Source organism: Heteronotia binoei, chromosome 18 (genome assembly GCF_032191835.1).
Source record: "Heteronotia binoei isolate CCM8104 ecotype False Entrance Well chromosome 18, APGP_CSIRO_Hbin_v1, whole genome shotgun sequence".
Classification (NCBI taxonomy): Eukaryota; Metazoa; Chordata; class Lepidosauria; order Squamata; family Gekkonidae; genus Heteronotia; species Heteronotia binoei.
The window spans coordinates 27086655-27106563 of NC_083240.1; the positions used below are offsets into that span (position 1 = coordinate 27086655).

A 19909-nucleotide genomic window follows, 5' to 3' on the forward strand; every position below is an offset into this window, starting at 1 on the left:
GAACTCAGGTCGTGAGCATAGGGCTCCGACTGCAATACTGCAGTTTTACCACTCTGCACCATGGGGCTCTTGCTAAGGGGAGAAAGAGAGCGACTCAAAAGCAGGGCTTTTTTTGAGCAGGAACGCACAGGAATGCAGTTCCAACTGGCTTGGTGTTGGGGGTGTGACCTAATGTGCAAATGAGTTCCTGCTGGGCATTTTCTTAAAAAAAAAAAAGCCCTGCTCAAAAGTCATGAGGTGCCCTTGTGGGGACTTAGCAGGAAAGGGGCCTTAGCTCAGTGGTAGAACCTCTGCTTGGCATGCGGAAGGTCCCGAGTTCGGTACCCGGCATCTCCAGTTGAAAGGATCAGGCAGTAGGTGATGGGAAGGACCTCTGCCAAAGACCCTACAGAACTGCTGTCAGTCTGAGTAGACAATACTGACCTTGGTGGACTGATGGTTTGATTCAGTATAAGGACAGAGTCATATGTTCATGGGAATGCCTGTCTTCTCAGTTCAAGCGCAACACTGAATCTCCCCACTGTTGTGTAGGGCTGTCATGCGAATTCCTTCTTTAAACAGAGCAGGAAACATTTCAAGTCTTTCTGGTATGAAGAGGAGAACTGGCCCTCCACTTTGAACCCTGCCATGACAATGCCTCTCTTGGACCAGTTGTTGATCGGGACATATGCACGTTGCAACCTCTGGTAACATGATGAAGACACACCAGAGCATCCCTCAGCTGGTCCGGCTTCCCCCTGGGCCTTATTGCTCCTCTCCACTTGTGCCTGCTAAAAATAAACTCCGGAGAGATGAGCCAACCCAGGCCAGCCTGCTTTTCTCATGAACATGTCAGGCTCTGTGACCCTGTGGATCCCCTGCAATCAGTGGCAGATTTCCTACCTCCCTCCTTTTCCTCCCTAACACACACACATACACATGCCTCATCTTTCCAGCCGAGGCTGCAATGCTTAAGGAAGAGAGAGAAACAGAGAGGAAAGACAGCTTGTGTTGAAAAGCAAAAATAGCAGAAGAGGAGAGGAGAGATGAGATTCCAAAAGAAAGCCTCCTAGCCCAGCCAAGCATCTCTCCCCCTCCCCAGCACACAGCTCTCTCCGCCAGATCCCTTGACTGCATCCCCTGGTCCTCTGCAAAGACACCGAGCACAGCAACACCCCCTTCCTCCAAGAACAGGGTGGGATTGCTGAATGGAATATCCTCCTAACTCTGCAGCCTGTTGGGGCACCCCCCAGTTTTCTCCAAGGATCTGGGGTCCACCGCAAAAGAGACTTTGCCTCGGGGAGTCTTTGTCCTTGGCGTTCTCATCCTTGCAAGGTAAGAAAAGGACTGGGGGGTTATTGTGGAATTGCAGAGGGGGGGGGAGATGTTTGCAGAGCAGGAGGGTGGGAGGAGACCTTTTCACCTTGCAGCAGGTGGGTATGGAGGGGGGCAGGAGAGCCACGCAGGTGAGATGTCAACTGTACCTGTCCTTTGGCCCAAAAGAAGTTGGAGAAGGGGAGGGGGAATGGAATCTCAGCTGATGGTCAAAGTTAAAATCCTTGCACCTCCGGCATTTGCAGGACTGATGGACTGAACCAGAGGGGATAGCCAATGATGTAACCCCTAGATTTAACCCCCTCCCTCATCACACACACACACACACACACACACACACACACACACACGAGTCCTCTTAAAGATCTGTGACTGGTGAACTGGATCTGGGCCCCCGCAAGAAAGCAGAGGTTCAGCAACTGCAGACTGAAGGGGAAGCTTGGGGGGGGGGGGTGGCATTTGAAGGTCCCATGAGAAGCTCTTCTGGGTGACTCTTGCATCGCCACCAGCGTGATGAAAGCAACCTCAGGCCATCTCCAGAGATGTCTTCCCCGCTGCTGCTGCTGCTTCCTCCTTTGCGTAATCAGCACTTTTAAGTGGGTTTTCTGTATTCCTCCCCCCCTCTCCTAGCATCAGGAAATGGAGGGTTGCCCTGAATCCAGGAGATGTTTGGACAGCAGCTTAGAAAGAGGAAGGTATTCTTTCTTCTCAACAGAGAGGCCTTTGTCTCTTTGCAAGGATAAACCTGCCGCTCACCCTGGACCTCAGCTCCACACTGCAAAGTAGATCTGCGTGAGGCCCATGGGCGCTCTCTGGTTCCTCCGTGCTGGCAGATGGGACGGCTGGCTCCCTTCCACTGCAGACATACAACCCACCCCCCCCCCCCAACATACACGAACTTCCTCCATACTCAGCAATGTGGCTCAGAGGATGCATGCTCGGTGCATGTTCTCACATACACATTTGCCTGCAATGCTTGTATACACATCCCCTTGTGCGCTGTGTGAGCACATGGATGCAAATGCGGCCACATGCTCACTTGCTGGGGGCTGGGCCTTGGGTAGCGTACCTCAGCACCCAATAAAATGTCAGTGGGCCTGTGTGCTTCTGCACAAGGTTGGGCCAACAGCCATATTTCGCATTGAGAGGAACTCTTTGCCAAGGCTGCAACCTGAAGCCCATTTTCCTGGGAATGAGTCCCATTAAGTTGAATGGGTCTTATTCCTAAGTCAACATGATCAGGAGTGGTTCAGAGTGGTTGACTTGAGCGATCAGAAAGAGTGTGCTTGGCAGTTCTATTTCACAGGGGAAATTGCCAGGGCTGTTTTTTTGTAGCAGGAACTCCTTTGCATAGTAGGCCACACACCCCCTGATGGAGCCAATCCTCCTGGAGTTTACAGTAGGCCCTGTGCTAAGAGTCCTGGAAGCTCTTGGACGTTTGGCTACATCAGGGTTGTGTGGCCTCATAGGCAAAGGAGTTCCTGCTACAAAAAAATGTCCTGGAAATTGCTCTCAGCCATATTGGTTGTTCGTGGTCTGGATTCACAGCAGCAGGCCTTGAATTCAGCAGGAGCTCACAGGAGCACAGCTCCTGAACCTTTTGGAGGGCTTCCTCTCCCCCTCCCCATTGAATAGTAGGTGCAGCTGCATAAACAATCCCTGGATGAGCTCCACCACCTATTTTTCTACAAACCGATCCCTGCACAGGAGTAATCTCTATGGCCGATGAATTCTAGGAATCTGGTGACAGGCCTCTATGCACAGACCTGCCGAATATCAGCTGTTAAATGTGACTTCCTCCACTGGCGCAGTCCTTGTGCATATACGTTTACAAACCTCCACTCCTGGGCATGCACCTGCCTTGGGACCCTTGGAACGTCTCCCTCTGTGGCGCATGCATCGTTAGTCTATCCTATTGATTGCAGGTTCACACGCACATGTGACTTTGTACCCATTGCTCTGTCCGCATTAGACGGCCCAGCAGGTGTTTGAGAACCGCCAGCCTGAACCACTGGCCTGCTCACTCCTGCTCACATTGACTTGTTCTGTAGCAGGCTATTGTACACCTGCAACGATTCATTCACACATGCACATCTTCTCTTGATGTTGCAATCATCATGTGATGGATGACCCATGAATGTGTGAACAGAACTTTAGTTCTGTGGTACCCTGGCTGGAGAAGCTGGACTCTTCCGTTGGGCCTGTGCTCTAAGTTAGTGTGCTTCAGAATGGAGGTGCTTCTGTCATCGAATCGTAGAGCTGGAAAGGACCTCCAGGGTCATCTAATCCAACCCCCTGCACAATGCATAGAATTACAGAGTTGGAAGGGACCTCCAGAGTCATTTAGCCCAACCCCCTTCACAATGCAGGAAATTCACAACCGCCTCCCTCCTACATACAAACAATGACTCTCCCTTCTAGCCTCCAACCACATGCAGTGTTTCTGAACAACTGCTCTTCATTGTCTGTTTTCTAAATTTAAGCGCCTTTTTGTTCATGAACACGTAACGCTACCTTATACTGAAGGAGACCCTTGGTCCAGCCAAAGTTTCAGGTCAAAGTCGTTCACGTCACCTGCTACCTGATCTTTTCACCAGAAGATTCTGAGGATTGAACCTGGGACCTTCTGCATGCTGAGCAGAGGCTCTGCAAATGGAGACATAGCCCCTCCCAGGGCTTTTTTTTTTTGTAGCAAGAACTCCTTTACATATTAGGCCACACACCCCTGATGTAGCCAATCCTCCAACAGCTTACAGTAGGCCCTGTACTAAGAACCCTGTAAGCTCTTGGAGGATAGGCTACATCAGGGGTGTGTGGCCTAATATGTAAAGGAGTTCTTGCTACAAAAAAAGCCCTGGCCCCTCCCCACCATTCCCATGTGAATAGCGCTACAGCAGTGGATCCATCTGCTTTTTATCACCCACCACTCACTAATGAACTGCATGGCACATGGCCTTAGGTCTGCCCCTTTTAGGACAGCTAGCATTCAGTTTTAGAAACACCTGCATCCGGAAACTGTGGCTCAGTCCCCTTTGGGGTCTGATCAGACTAAGGCTGGATGTGAGAGAATTTGGCACGTGCTGAGCACAGATTCTTAAATTTGACTGGCCTTTCAGACTTCAGTGCCAGTGACCCCAAAGGCCTTTTTACTGGCCGGGCCAGCATGCTGGCTTTTTGCCACTGTAGTCTCCTGCTAGGGATGCCAGCCTCCAGGTGGGACCTGGGGATTTCCCAGAATTGCAGCTCATGCCCAGTCTACAGAGATTAGGTCCCCTGGAGAAAATGGCTGCTTTGGAGGGTGGACTCTGTGGCATTGTACCCCAGGCTCCTTCCCCAAGTCTCCAGAAGCTTCCCTGATGGTGGCTAGGGAGGGACCTGGCAACCCGGGTCTCCCCTGCCTCAAGCCTTTTTTTTTTTTCCACATGCAAAAACAGGATTAAGGATTGAAGCAGTTTTGTGTGAACCTAGGTCGGCTGCAGAGCACGTTTCACAGCCCAGGAAGTGCCAGAGAGCCCTGTGCTTCGGAGGTTTCTATTAGGATCTTGCCCTGAAGCCTGTTCGAGGCCTTGTTTGGTTGCGAGAGAATCTTCTTCTATAGCATCCATCCAGGGAATAACACCAAAGATCAGTCCCGACCGCACAAAAGTGTAGAGAACTCAGATTTTTTAGTGTGGGGTGAGGGGAGCACAGAGGAGAATAGCACAATTCGAAGAGGCCTGAAAAGAATCTGCTAGATGCTGAAATGCTGAACAGAATTGCTCCCAGCCTCTTTGCATGGGTTCCCAGGGATGGATGAGGGAAGAATCCACCTATGTTTGTTGAAATTTAAAACGGGCATGAATATTCAGCTCAGAAGAAATGATAGTGCATCATTCTTTAGGCAAAGGTGGTAGATCAGAGGGAACTAAGTTTAGAAAAAGAAAGACCAAGAGGAAACACTGGTTTATAAAGGGAGAGAGAACTTTCCCTATAAAACTCAGTGGGCGGGCAATTAAGATGACAGGTTGTTGACTGAAGATGAAGAGAAGCACTTCACATAATGAACTTGTGGAACTGACCATCACAAGATGTGGTGATGGCCACTGAGTCAGATGGCTTTAACAGGGGGATTGAAACAAATTTGTAGAGGATAGTCTATCAAGGCCTAAATGGAACCTCCACGTTCAAAGGTATATGCATTCCTTGGGGGAAAACAGAGAATAGCTGGAATCCTTTGTCTTGCCTGGGTACCCTGGAGCAGGGATCCCCAACCACTGGTCCATGGACCGGTCCCGTGGACTGTTACTAACTGGGCTGCACGAGAGCTGATCTTCCTCCCTGCCTCCTCTGTTTGCAAAAGAAAGTTGGAGCCACCTGAGCGGGGTCGGGGGAGCACTACGATGCTTGCGTAGCGTGCTCCTTGCTCCAGTTTAGTTTTTTAGACTCCCCCACTCCAGGCTGCACTGAGGCATCAGCAACAAAGAATTGCAAGACTGTTAATGTTTTAAGTATGTTTGTATTTAAAATAAAAAAAGTTTAAAAAATGGTGTGCGGGGGAGTATTTGCGATTTCCCTAGAAATAAAGTGCGTAATTGTGTCATCCCGAAACCATCGCTCCCCGCCCCCACCCTGCCCAGGTCCGTGGAAAAATCATCTTCCACAAAACCAGTCCCTCTAGTGCCAAAAAGGTTGGGGACCACCGTCCTGGAGGCGTCTGGTTGGCCACTGCAGAAACCGGATGCTGCAGTAAACAAACCCTGGCTTGTTCTGATCGAGCAGAGATTTTATTTTATTTTTAATCTGAAGTCTTGGGAGCTACTTGCTGCTCTTTTGACACCAACTACTTATTTCTAGCGTTCCTGGAAGGTTGCTTTTCAGAGTGGGGGCTGATGGGAGCAGCATCACGACTGCCCCTCAGCCCTCAAAGTGTCCTGCTAAAAAGATCTGATAATATTTCATCCACATCGAAAGGTTATTTTATTGAGGATGGTGTGGAATTGTTTTCTGTGGCCTCAGAGGGTAGGACCAGAACCAATGGGTTGAAATTAAATCTGAAGAGTTTCTGGCTCAACATTTGGAAGAACTTCCTGACCGTTAGAGCGGTTCCTCAGTGGAACCTTGGAGGTTTTTAAACAGAGGCTAGATGGCCTTCTGATAGCAATGGGGATCCTGTGATTTTAGGGAGAGGTGTTTGTGAATTTCCTGCATTGTACAGGATGTTGGACTAGATGACCCTGGAGGTCCCTTCCAACTCTAGGATTCTAGGATTTCACCAAGGCGAGGCTGGCTATGGAGTGCTCAAGCAGACATCATTTTGAAGAGGGCTGTGTTTGGTCCAGGGTCTTAATTGCCAACCTTTCCCTGGATGGTTTAAGGGAGAGGGGATATCCAAGGCTTGACTGGAATCTGAGCTGACCTTGAAAGCCCAACATAGGCTTGTAAAACAGGCAGAAGAGGAGCAAAGCAAAGTGGGCCTCTGAGAACATGAAGAGTGCCTTTCCTTCACTGTCAAGTAACTGCAAGTAGGTCTTACCTTCACTGCCTTTCCTTCACTGTCAAGTAACTGCAAGTAGGTCTTACGTATACAGGATGGCAAGGGGGCTATTGGAGCTCAATAGATAATTTTCAGGCACACCAAACTGTGGTTGTTGGTATGTTCCTTTTTCCTTCAGTATCAAAGAGGGAAAAGGCAGGAGAGGAGCAGGACTTTCTGCGGAGTCCCGGATTTGTAGCACTTCTCCAACTAGAAATCTGGGATTTGGTGCACACACAACACAGAATATCCTGATTTTTAAGGTAGTCTTAAAAGAGGTGGCTTGTTTCTAGAGAGCACACATTAAAATGGAAAGCGACTTTGATGAAAGGGATGGTGAAGGGGAGCTTGTTGGAGAAAGATTGATAGAAATATATTTATTTTCTTGTTTTGATATTTATACCCCACTTTTCTGCCCAGTGGGGACCCAAAGCGTCTCACAACAGTTGACTCCATTTTATCTTCATAACCCTCCTCAGAATTAGTTTAGGCTTCTGGAAAAGTGTGGTCAAAAGTCATTTGGGAGGGGATTTTAACCTGGGTCTCCCTGAAACTAGTCCACAAAATGCTAACCACGGAATAACACTGTCTGCCCTAACACACAGGGAAAAATAGGCATAGATTCAGGGGAAGGGGATGAGAAGCAACGTGACCTATGGGCAGAGCTGGCACCGCTGCTAGAAGACAAACTAGGTGATTGCCTAGGGCGCTGGCCTTCTGGGGGCACCAAATCAAGCCTCCCTCAAGTGCTATCAGTATGGGGGAGGGAGAAGTTAGCCTTGCCTAGGGTGCCAGATAGTCTAAGGCCAGCCTAGTCTGTGGGGTGAATCGAAAATGGAGTGATTTTCTCAAACACTCAAGGTGGCTCTGGGCTTGAGTTTCTCAGCCTCTCCCTTCATACCAACTGGGAATTTTAAAACTGTATTTGATATAGCAGTTGGGGGGAGGAGGAGGAATGCTTCCTCTTCAGAATTTTTTTTTTTTTTTGAGATTTCCATCAGACCAAAGCAAGCCCTTTGCAGAAGCCTCCAAAGGATTCTGGAGGCCATTGGTTATTTTATCTTATATTATTGCTGCCATATGGGAGAAATAAGTCTCAGGCTTAGGGAAAAAAGGGAATTGGCCCATGGAGGATCCACTGTTATCATATTTAATACCAAATGCCTTGCATCAGACTTCTGTAATGCTAGTCCTATTGCATTGCTTATTGGACGTCTCAGTCTATTGTTTGCTTTACACCGTGTTAATCTGCCAGTTTGGTGTAGTGGTTCATTGAAATCTTAATTGAAATCTGCCTCCGTTCCTGAGGACTGGAAGGTAGCAAATGTCACCCCCATCTTTAAAAAGGGTTCCAGAGGAGATCCGGGAAATTACAGGCCAGTCAGTCTGACTTCAATACCGGGAAAGTTGATAGAAAGCATTATCAAGGACAGAATGAGTAGGCACATTGATGAACACGGGTTATTGAGGAAGACGCAGCATGGCTTCTGTAAGGGAAGATCTTGCCTCACTAACCTGTTACATTTCTTTGAGGGGGTGAACAAACATGGGGACAAAGGAGACCCAATAGATGTTGTTTATCTTGACTTTCAGAAAGCTTTTGATAAAGTTCCTCATCAAAGGCTCCTTAGAAAGCTCAAGAGTCATGGAGTAAAAGGACAGGTCCTCTTGTGGATCAAAAACTGGCTAATTAATAGGAAGCAAAGAGTGAGTATAAATGGGCAGTCTTCGCAGTGGAGGGCGGTAAGCAGTGGGGTGCCGCAGGGCTCAGTACTGGGTCCCATGCTCTTTAACTTGTTCATAAATGATTTGGAGTTGGGAGTGAGCAGTGAAGTGGCCAAGTTTGCAGATGACACAAAATTGTTCAGGGTGGTGAGAACCAGAGAGGACTGTGAGGCACTCCAAAGGGATTTGTTGAGGCTGGGTGAGTGGGCATCAACATGGCAGATGAGGTTCAATGTGGCCAAGTGTGAAGTAATGCACATTGGGGCCAAGAATCCTAGCTACAAATACAAGTTGATGGGGTGTGAACTGGCAGAGACTGACCAAGAGAGAGAACTTGGGGTCGTGGTAGATCACTCACTGAAAATGTCAAGACAGTGTGCGATTGCAATAAAAAAGGCCAACGCCATGCTTGGAATTATTAGGAAGGGAACTGAAAACAAATCAGCCAGTATCATAATGCCCCTGTATAAATCGATGGTGCGGTCTCATTTGGAATACTGGGCACCGCACTCAAAAAGGATATTATAGCATTGGAAAAAGTGCAGAAAAGGGCAACTAGAATGATTAAAGGTTTGGAACACTTTCCCTATGAAGAAAGGTTAAAACGCTTGGGGCTCTTTAGCTTGGAGAAACGTCGACTGCGTGGTGACATGATAGAGGTTTACAAGATAATGCATGGGATGGAGAAAGTAGAGAAAGAAGTACTTTTCTCCCTTTCTCACAATACAAGAACTTGTGGGCATTTGATGAAATTGCTGAGCAGACAGGTTAAAACGGATAAAAGGAAGTACTTCTTCACCCAAAGGGTGATTAACGTGCAGAATTCACTGCCACAGGAGGTGGTGGTAGCTACAAGCATAGACAGCTTCAAGAGGGGGTTAGATAAAAATATGGAGCAGAGGTCCATCAGTGGCTATTAGCCACAGTGTGTGTGTGTGTGTGTGTGTGTGTGTGTATAAAAAAAAATTTGGCCACTGTGTGACACAGAGTGTTGAACTGGATGGGTCATTGGCCTGATCCAACATGGCTTCTCTTATGTTCTTAGTGCGCAGACTCTTATCTGAGAGAACCGGGTTTGATTCCTTACTCCTCCACTTGCAGCTGCTGGAACGGTCTTGGGTCAGCCATAGCTCTTGCAGGAATTGTCCTTGAAAGGGCAGGTGCTGTAAGAGCTCTCTCAGCCCCACCTACCTCACATGGTGTCTGTTGGGGGGGGGGGGAGGTAAAGAAGATTGTGACCTCTCTGAGATTCAACATATAGGGCAGGATATAAATCCAATAACTTCTTTGTGAGACTGTGGCAGAATGTGCCTTCTCTCGCCTGCAGGCCCTCATTTTGCCCTGCCTGAAAAGGTTTTTCTCAAAAGAGACTTTCCTTCCACTCTCGGGTAGCTTGCCGCTGCCACCTGACTGTTGTACAGAATTGCTCACTGGGAGGTTCAGGACTCCCAGCTTCCCTTCCAAGTTCTGAGACCTTGTATCTGTGTCTTCTGCTGCCCAGCATCTGGTCACCACGGTGACCGTTCACTTGCTAACTGCCTGCCTTCTCCTCCATTGCTCCTTTTAAAGTAGCTTGTCCAAGGCTATGTGGTACAGGGAACTTCTACCAGCATCAAAAGTTTATTTATGAAGAAGAGAATGTTTACAAGCATATTCTTAGCTTCAGACTGAGCAAGGGATTCAAAAAAGAAATTGGTACAATGTAAATAATCTGTCCATGAGAGCAGCTGAAGTGTAATTTCACAATTGTAGTGAAGTTTCAGCTGGAATGGGTTTCACAGCTCACAGGACAGGCAATTAACCAGTTCTATATTATATAACATTACAATTGCCAGCTCTGGGATGGGAAATTCCTGAGGAGCCTGGAGACAGTGCAGTTTAGCAAGGGGAGGGACCTCACAGTGAGGTATAGTGCCATACAGTCTCTATACAAGCCCTTTCTGTTATTAAAATATAGGGCAAGCTCTTTAGCTTTGATGTTCTAGATCTCAACAGTGTCGCCATTACCTTGAAGCTTTCTGTAGCTCTCTGGGCAGCACATGGTCAAAATGGCTGCCTTCCCAGCGGAAAGGTCTGTGTGCTTCATGAATGCAGCACCCAAGGAAAAGAGACCTCCTTCCTGCTGCGACGAGTTTTTATCATATCTGTTTCTCCACACACACACACCCTCCCAACCAGGTTAGCCCAAGTCAAAGAGGCTTTTTCTAGAGAATCTCCTTCCGGAAGACTATCTAGTATTATTCTATTCTTCCCCAAAAAGCCCTCTCTTCCTTGCTTGGGGAGAAGGGGGGGGGACCTTGGCCATCCCATTGTCTCTAAAAAGATAAAGGTAGTCCCCTGTGCAAGCACCAGTCATTTCCGACTCTGGGGTGATGTGGCATCACATTTTCACAGCAGACTTTTTATGGGGTGGTTTGCCATTGCCTTCCCCAGTCATCTACACTTCCCCCCCAGCAAGCTGGGTACTCATTTTACTGACCTCGGAAGGATGGAAGGCTGAGTCAACCTTAAGCCGGCTACCTAAACCCTGATTCCACTGAGATCGAACTCAGGTCGTGAAGCAGAGGACTTGGACAGCAGTACTGCAGCTTTATCACTCTGTGCCATGGGGCTCCTTACTATTAGCCCTATTAGCATTTCTTAAGAAGTAGCTGAGATGAGTCTGGAAAGCCATGGACTGGCTTTCTCCTTCCCAGCCTGTTCTCTGCCCAGAGTGTGGTGTGGGAGGGGGGGACTATTAAAGTGGAAAGTGGTCTGTTTCATTTCATACCTCCCAGGGGAAAGAAGGCATCCCTTCACAGTAATCATACACTATGTAGCCTGGAGATCAGGTATAATTCCTGAAGAACTCCAGACCCCACTTGCAGGCTGGCAGCTCTGTTCTGGGGAAAGCCGGTTAAGAGGTTCTAAACACAGTTAAGAGGTTCTAAAACTGACATTCAGTTTTAGAAGGAAGGAAAAGAGCCCATGAGAGCCACTGAAAGGTAATTCCACCACTGTAGCAAAGTTTGAGCTGGGATGAGTTTCACAGCTCACAGCACCGGCAATTAACCATTTCTATATTATGTAACAGTACAGTTGCCAGCCCTGGGATGGGAAATTCCTGAAGATTTGGGGGAAGAGCCTGGAGAGGGTGCAGTTTAGCAAGGAGAGGGAGCTTACAGTGGGGTATAAATCCATAGAGTCCACCATCCAAAGCTTCCATTTACTTCAGGGGAACTGATCTCTGTAGTCTGGAGATGAGGTGTAATTCTAGACCTCCAAACCCACCTGGAGGTTGACAACCCTATGTCATGTTGTTGTTGTTTCATTGTTGCTGGCTACTTTTCAAGCAAAACAGTGGCTTTCAGAATGGCTCCCATGAATCAAAATGTAATACAAACATAAATTTTAAAAATCCAGGCCTTGGCAGCCGGCATCTATTTTGAGAGATGCAATAGAACCATCCAACCTTGTTTTAATTGGATTGCCCCAACTGGAGGCCATGGTGAAAAAGCAGGCTAAAGGGAAACTAACCTGCCTTAAATGATCCAGAATTAGCACTCTTGGATGCTGGGGGGGGGGGGGGAGTGGTGATGATTCTTGGCACTGTAGCGAGCAACAGATTTATAGCAGAGTGAAAGGGAGGTGAAAGATCCCTCTGACAGGCAGGCCTTCTAAATTAACACATCACTGACTTGGCTGCCTCAGAAAGATCCATAGGAACAAATTGTATTAAGCACACACAGCGGTGGTAGAACAGGGACTTTAATTAATTTCAGTTGGGCTCACCTCCCCCTCCCCCCCCCCCAAAAAAAAGTCTGTATATGTCTCAAGATGTAACTAAAGCAAAGGGCTACCAGTACCACTTCATTTTCTTATGACCATGCGACCGTATTGTTAACGGCTGTTTCTACACTTGACAGAAGATCTTCTCTTGGTGCACATTTAAAATGTTCATCTGCATTGCATACTGCTGCCACTTCTGTCTTGCTTTGCATCAAGGCTTTTTTTTTTTGTAGGAAAAAGTCCAGCAGGAACTTATTTGCATATTAGGCCGCACACCCCTGACACCACCATTGTTTTGCACAGGACTTTTTTCTGTGGGAAAAGCCCAGCAAGAACTCATTTGCCTATTAGGCCACACCCCCTAACATCAAACCAGCCGGAACTGCGTTCCTGTGCATTCCTGCTCAAAAAAGCCCTGCTTTGCATTATCTTAAGTCGCCTACACTCATTTTCTTGAATTGGCACTGAAAGCAGTTTCTCCCCGGAGTTGCTCCTCACTTCGGCTTCTTTAGGCTTTTCCCATTTTTTCTTCTCATAGGAATCGTCTGTGATTGCACTTTCAGTATTTCGCTTTTAAGAAACTCCCACCCCTCCTGAACCCCCTTCTCCTAAGTATTTCTGACCATGAGATTTTACCCAGCATAGTTCTAAGTTTATTGAAATTTGCCTTTCTGAAGTCCAACCTATAAGTCTGACCACATATAGCTTTTCCCTTCCCTAATACTGTAAATTCCAAAATCACATGGTCACTACTGCCCAGGGTGCTCACTATTTCCAATTCTTCAATCAATTCTTCCTTGTTGGTGAGAATCAAATCCAAGATAGCAGATCCCCTTGTTTCCTTCTTCACTTTCTGGAAAAGGAAGTTGTCAGCAAAACAAGTCAGGAATCTATTTGATTTTTCATTTTTAGCAGAGTTGGACTTCCAAGAGATGTCCGGGTAATTGAAATCTCCCATGATCATTGTATCCCTTCTCTTGGAGAACTTTGCAATCTGCTGTAGAAATATCTCATCCAAGTCCTTTGCCTGACTTGGTGGTCTATAGCAGACCCCCACAAAAATATCAGTTATTTCTTACTCCTTTTATTTTTACCCAGAGACTCTGAACTGAGCTGACATGCTCAGATTCACATATTTCCTCACAAGTATATACCTCCTTCACATATACTGCTACGCCTCCGCCCTTTCTCATTTGCCTGTCCCTTTTAAATAAGTTGTACGCCTGAATCCTAATATTCCAGTTGTGAGTGTCATCCCACCAAGTTTCAGTAAGGCTTATTATGTCATAGTCTCCTTCCTTTATTAGGACTTCCAGTTCCTCCTATTTGTTTCCCATTAGTGTAGAGAATCCATGATTTATGTGTAGTGTAGAGAATTCACGATTTATGCATCCCAAGGGTTTAGTTTCCGGACAAGCCTGCAAGTTAACGTTACCTAGCGTATGTGCCACTCTTTGCAAATCTTTAATGTTCTTATCCCCAGTTTCTGGCATCATACAAGGCTTTGAATTATTGTCTCGCTCCCCCATACAATTTAGTTTAAAGCCCTCCTTATTAGGTTAGCAAGGCTGTTACCAAACACCCTTTTTCCTACCACCATAAGGTGCAAACCATCTCCCGATAGAAGATCACTATCTTGAAAGCGTAAGCCATGGTCCAGAAATCCGAAACTTTCCTGATGACACCATCGATGTAGCCAGTTGTTTATTTGAAGTATTCTTCTTTCTTGTCCTAAGCCATGGCCTTCAACAGGAAGCACTGAGGAGAACACAACCTGTGTGCCCAGTTCCTTCACCTTCTGACCCAGAGCCATTAGTCTTTTCTAATACGTTCAGGGCTATGACGGGCAGTATTGTTCATTCCCAAGTGGATCAGCAAGAAGGCTTTATAACACACATACATTGGACGTGATAACACACACGAGTGGAGCAGAGATAGTGCCCTAATTTGGGTGGCCCAGGCTAGCCTGATCTGGACAGATCTCACAAGCTAAACAGAGTCATCCCTTGTTAGTACTGGAATGGGAAACCCCCAAGGAAGTCTGGGGTTCCTGCCCAGAAGCAGACAATGACAAACCATCTCTGCTTCTCTCTAGTCTTGAAAACCTTACAAAGTCATTGTCAGTTGGCTGCAACTTGAGGGCAGTTTCCATCACCGCCATCACCACCGAAACAGTGACAGGTAACACTTAATTTGCTTTTACAGGTTAATTAATCCTTATTAAATGTTTGGCGAGGCATTTCATACTGAGAATAAAGGCTGTGTAGTGCTGACTCTGGGGGGTTGTTGCTTGACTGGCGGTTCTGGCTCAACGCTAAAGCAACTGCTTGGCATAAAGACATTCCAGGTTCATTCTCTCCTTGAAAAGTCTTGGGCGGCTGGTGCTGGCGCAGGGCTTTTTTTGTAGCAGGAACTTCTTTGCATATGAGGCCACACACCCCTGATGTAGCCAACCTTCCAAGAGCTTACAGGGCTCTTAGGACAAGGATATTATAGCATTGGAGAAAGTTCAGAAAAGGGCAACTAGAATGATTAAAGGGCTGGAACACCTTCCTTATGAAGAAAGGTTGAAACGCTTAGGGCTCTTTAGCTTGGAGAAACGTCGACTGAGGGGTGACATGATAGAGGTTTACAAGATAATGCATGGGATGGAGAAAGTAGAGAAAGAAGTACTTTCCCCCCTTTCTCACAATACGAGAACTCGTGGGCATTCGATGAAATTGCTGAGCAGACAGGTTAAAACGGATAAAAGGAAGTACTTCTTCACCCAAAGGGTGATTAACATGTGGAATTCACTGCCACAGGAGGTGGTGGCGGCCACAAGCATGGCCACCTTCAAGAGGGGGTTAGATAAAAATATGGAGCAGAGGTCCATCAGTGGCTATTAGCCACAGTGTGTATGTGTGTGTGTGTGTGTGTATATATATATATATATATATATATATATATATATATATATATATATATATATATATATATATATATATATATATATATATATATTTGGCCGCTGTGTGACACAGAATGTTGGACTGGATGGGCCATTGGCCTGATCTAACATGGCTTCTCTTATGTTCTTATGTACTGTAAGCTCCAAGAGGATTGGCTACATCAGGGGTGTGTGGCCTCATATGCAAAGGAGTTCCTGCAATAAAAAAAGCCCTGGTGCTGGAGAACATCTTTCTTCCATGAGATTCTGGGGAGCTGCTGTCAGGGCGAGGAGACTACTTGGACCATTCATTTGATGCATTTATGTTTTAGGGAGAGTTGGTGATTCAGTGGCAGAAAAGGTACAGTATATGCACAGGATCCCAAGCTGAATTCCCAGCATCTCCAATTAGAGGGTCTTGAGTTGGGTGCTAGGAAAGAATTGTCTGTGCCTGAGGTCTTGGAAAGTTATGGCTGGCCGGAGCAGACCAGTCTGGTCTAGTTGGACACACATGAAGCTGCCTTATACCAGATCTGACCATCAATCCATCAAGATTGGTATTGTCTACTCCACGGGTGTCGAACTCATTTGTTATGAGGGCCGGATCTGACCTAAATGAGACCTTGTTGGGCCAGGCTATGTTGGGTCGGGCCATGCTGGGCCACGCCATGTGTGTATCTATTTAAGATTAGGTAGCAGAGATATAAACTTTATAAAGGATATAAACACAATGAAAGATTAAGAAAAAAACCCTTAAAACATACTTAAAACATTAGCACTCATTGGTCTTAAAGGTGTTTTCTTTGTATCTCTCCCATAGGATCCAGGGAACTGGGCAAAGGAAGCTCTGGCTCTTTCCTTCCTTCCCCAGGGGACCAGGAGGGGGAGGAGCCTCAGCCAATAGAAGGAAGAGAGGCTTGGTTCAGTAGCTCTGCTGTGCGATTGAGAGAGCCTGGCAAAGCAAGCTTTTCCTCTTCCCCTTCCTCCCCAGGGGAGGAGCCTCAGCCAATGGAGAAAATAGAGGTTTTGCTCTGTAGCTCCTGTGCAATTGAGGAAGCCTGGCAAAACAAGCTGTTATGCAGAAGGAATCAAGAGAGGGAGAAGGAAGCAGATGACAGCCAGTTGCTCGGTGGCCTGATAGGGCCGCACGTTTGACACCCCTGGTCTACTCTGCCTGGCAGCAGCTCTCCTGGGTCTCAGGTCTTTCACATCACCTTAATATATATTTTTTTATTTTTGTATTTTCCTTTATGTGCATGTGAGTGTATGTGTTCACTTAGAAGTCATGGCAACCTCTGGTGACTGACCCCTACTGTGGGCTTGGAGGATATTCAGAGAGGTGTCTGAATAAAGCCTGCCCCTGTCCTCCTTGACTGCTGGTATTCCTCGGAGGTCTCCCATCCCAGTACTTGCCAGAGTTGACCCTGCTTAGCTTCTGAGATCTGAGGAGATCAGGCAAGCCTGGGCTATCCAGGTCGGGGCCTCCCTGATCCTTTCTACTGGAGACGCCAGGAACTGAAACTGGGACCTTCTGCATGCCAAGCAGATGCTCTATCTCTAAGACAAATCCCCTGATCTGCCTTGGTACAAAACCATTTCTTGTTTTCAAACAAGATTTCTCTTGGTCTTCCAGTGACGGGTCAAGCCAACAAGGAAATGGTTCCTGTCCGTGGCTGAAACCGCAGCTGCTGGAATATGCAGCCCGGAGGCCTTCCTGGCAGCGCAAAGGCAGCGGACTGCGCCAAGGAGCCGATCACCACGTCGCGCGCGGGGGCCACGGCCGGGAGGCATGGTGACAACTTTCAAGATTGCCGTGCTGGGTGCTCAAGGGGTCGGAAAGAGTGCCATTGTCCGCCAGTTCCTCTACAACGAGTTCAGCGAGGCCTGTGTGCCCACCAAGACCCGCCGCATCTACCTGCCTGCTGTGGTCATGAACGGCCACGTCCACGACCTACAGATCATGGACTTCCCACCCATCACCTCTTTCCCAGTAAACACACTGCAGGTAGGTGTCGCCCGCTTGGGCTGGCCACGATCAGGAAGGAGGAGCCTGTCCAGAGTTTACTCGCTAAGAGGCGGCTCGTACGATTGACCAAGGTGGTTGCTTGGATAACCATGGTGGTAGATATTGCTTTTCTTCTCACAGATTATTTATGGCAACCTTGTAGGGTAGGTCAAGGCCAGAGATGAACAGACATGGTTTACTGTTGCCTGCCTCTGTTTAGCAACCCTGGACTTCCTTGGTGATCTCCCATTCAAGAACCAGGGTCCAGCCTGCTTAGCTTTTGGGATCTGATGAGATTGGGCTAGCCTGGGCCATCCAGGTCAGGGCAGGATAACCATGGAGATGAGGAAAGACCAGAGTGAGTTTTTGGTAGTAAAATGAAAGTCACCAGTGGCTGTGATGGTTCTTGATAGCATCACTCTATCTCTGCCTCTCTATGATGAGAGTGGTCTGTGTGTCGGGGTAGTAGCTGGAAGCCAGAATGGTACAAGCAGGGCTTTGTTTGAGCAGGAATGCACAGGAACACACTTCTGGCTGGCTTGGTGTCAGGGTGTGTGGCCTAATATGCAAATGAGGCCCTATGTGAAATAATGGTGATGTCAGGGGGTGTGGCCTAAAATGCAAATGAGTTCCTGCCGGGCTTTTCCTGCAAAAAAGTCCTGGGTATAAGCATCATTCCAGTGTATGTTGCAGTTTCTCAGACTTAAGACTTGATTTGCGGTATACTGGTGGCCAATTTGAAGAGCTTGAGAACTGACGGCCAATCTGAAGAGCTTGAGTATCACAGCATTTGTGAAGTATAGTGATCAGAATGTCGAAATAAGATCTGGATTCAAGTCCATCCCCATTCAGCCATGAACTTTGCTGTGGGACCAGTCATTCTGACTAAGTATAATCTACTTCGAAGGATAAAATGAGAAAGGGAGAGCCACAGAAACGCGGCTTTGTACAACACAAGGTCAACTTGTGCGACTCACTGGTATTGGTAACTTAGCACAGGGCTTCAGGAGGGTAGCCATGTCGGTCTGTAGCAAAAAGACCTGGATCTGAGTTCAGGAGCATCTTGGAGACCATCAGCATTTTTGAGGTATCAGCTTTGGAGAACCAAAGTTCCCTTTAGCATAAGGCTGATTCCCATAATTCAAAATCCCTGTGGTCGCCACACCACTTCCATATCGAATGTGCAATCAGGGCCAGCCCTAGACTGCCTGGCACCCTAGGCAAGGCTAACTTCTGCCCCTCCGCCCTGCACTGATAATATTATCAAGTCAAATGGATGGTGCCCAATTCATTACCTCCAGCAGTCACCTAGTTTGCCTAGTAGCAGGGCTGCTCTTGTGTGCAGTGGGAGTTCTGTTTCTCCCAGATGCACATGGGCCCCAATTTTTATCATGACTGTAGCATGCAGATAGAAGTGGCTTCACTCTTCCCACTCCTATGGCATTGCTGCATGCTGAAATGGCCCTGGGGTAGGGAGGCCAGTCGTCCCACTGTAAGGGAAGACTTGGTATAGTAGTTAAATGCATGGACTCTTATCTGGAAGAACTGGGTTTGATTCCCCTCTACTTGCAGCTGCTGGAATGGTCTTGGGTCAGCCATAGCTCTCGCAATAATTGTCCTAGAAAGGGCGGCTTCTGTGAGAGCTCTCTTAGCCCCACCTACCTCACAGGATGTCTGTTGTGGGGGATGAAGTTAAAGGAGATTGTAAGCCACTCTGAAACTATGATTCAGAGAGCAGGGCGGGGTATAAATCTACGGTCTTCTTCTCCTCAGAGGAGTGCTAGGAGAGGGATAAGACCTACTGCAAGATGTCTAAGGTTGGACATCACATAAAACCATAGTTAAGGCACAGTATAATTCATTAGCTAACTTCAAAGAGTGGTTTTGTATCATGGTTTTGTGCTATGTCTGAATTCAACCTGTGTGTCAGTCGCTAGATTCAAATCCAAAGCCACCAATTCTGTATTTATGCTCAGGCATTTGAGAATCTCTGCCTTGTATACCCAGTGCTTGCCAGCTGGATCAATTCCTTTCGCCCATACCACACCATGTAGAAAAGCTGTGCAGTGTAATGGTTGTACTAGAACTAGAGAGACACCAATTGAAATCTGCACTGAGTCAACAAATGTCACTGGAGGACCTTGGGTCATTCATTCCCTCTCAGCCAGAACTATCACATAGGATGTTTGTGAAGACAGGAGAGCCTTCAGTGCCATCTTGAACTCCTTGGAGGAAGGGTAGAATGTAAGTGTGGTAGGCATATGGTTTTGCCCACTTTGTTCCAGCCTCCTATCTTGTCTCCCAGACCTCTTCTCATTCCTCAGTCACCTCCACTAGGCTACGCTTGCCTTAGAGCTTGTGTAAAAGACAATTTCATCCCAGTCCAACTGACAGTTTTCTCCTTCCTCACAGAGAGTGGGCCGCTTATAGTCTGCTTACATCGGGAATTGGAATATTCACAATCTGAACATTGCAATCACCATCTGAACATTCCAACTGGAAAGCAAAACTACTGAACATTCCAACTGAACATTCCAGTTGGAATGTTTGGATTGTGACTATTCAGAACTCCGACATAGCCACTCAGTATCAGAGGTCTGCCTGCTGAGAACCTCAATGCAATGTAGATGTGCTTGACTGGTACTACTTGGGCCTA

General features: G+C 47.2%; 1 protein-coding gene across 1 annotated transcript in view; it reads left to right on the top strand.

Moving 5' to 3' along the window:
• The first annotated feature begins 911 nt into the window (after nucleotides 1-911).
• The window catches only part of RASL10B (RAS like family 10 member B), a 29982-nt gene continuing 10984 nt past the window's right edge, over nucleotides 912-19909 (top strand). Inside the window, exons 1-2 of the mRNA XM_060259163.1 lie at nucleotides 912-1314; nucleotides 16882-17253. Of these exons, the coding sequence (XP_060115146.1) occupies nucleotides 17038-17253 (216 nt within the window). The 5' untranslated portion in view covers nucleotides 912-1314; nucleotides 16882-17037. The remainder of the gene's footprint in view (nucleotides 1315-16881; nucleotides 17254-19909) is intronic.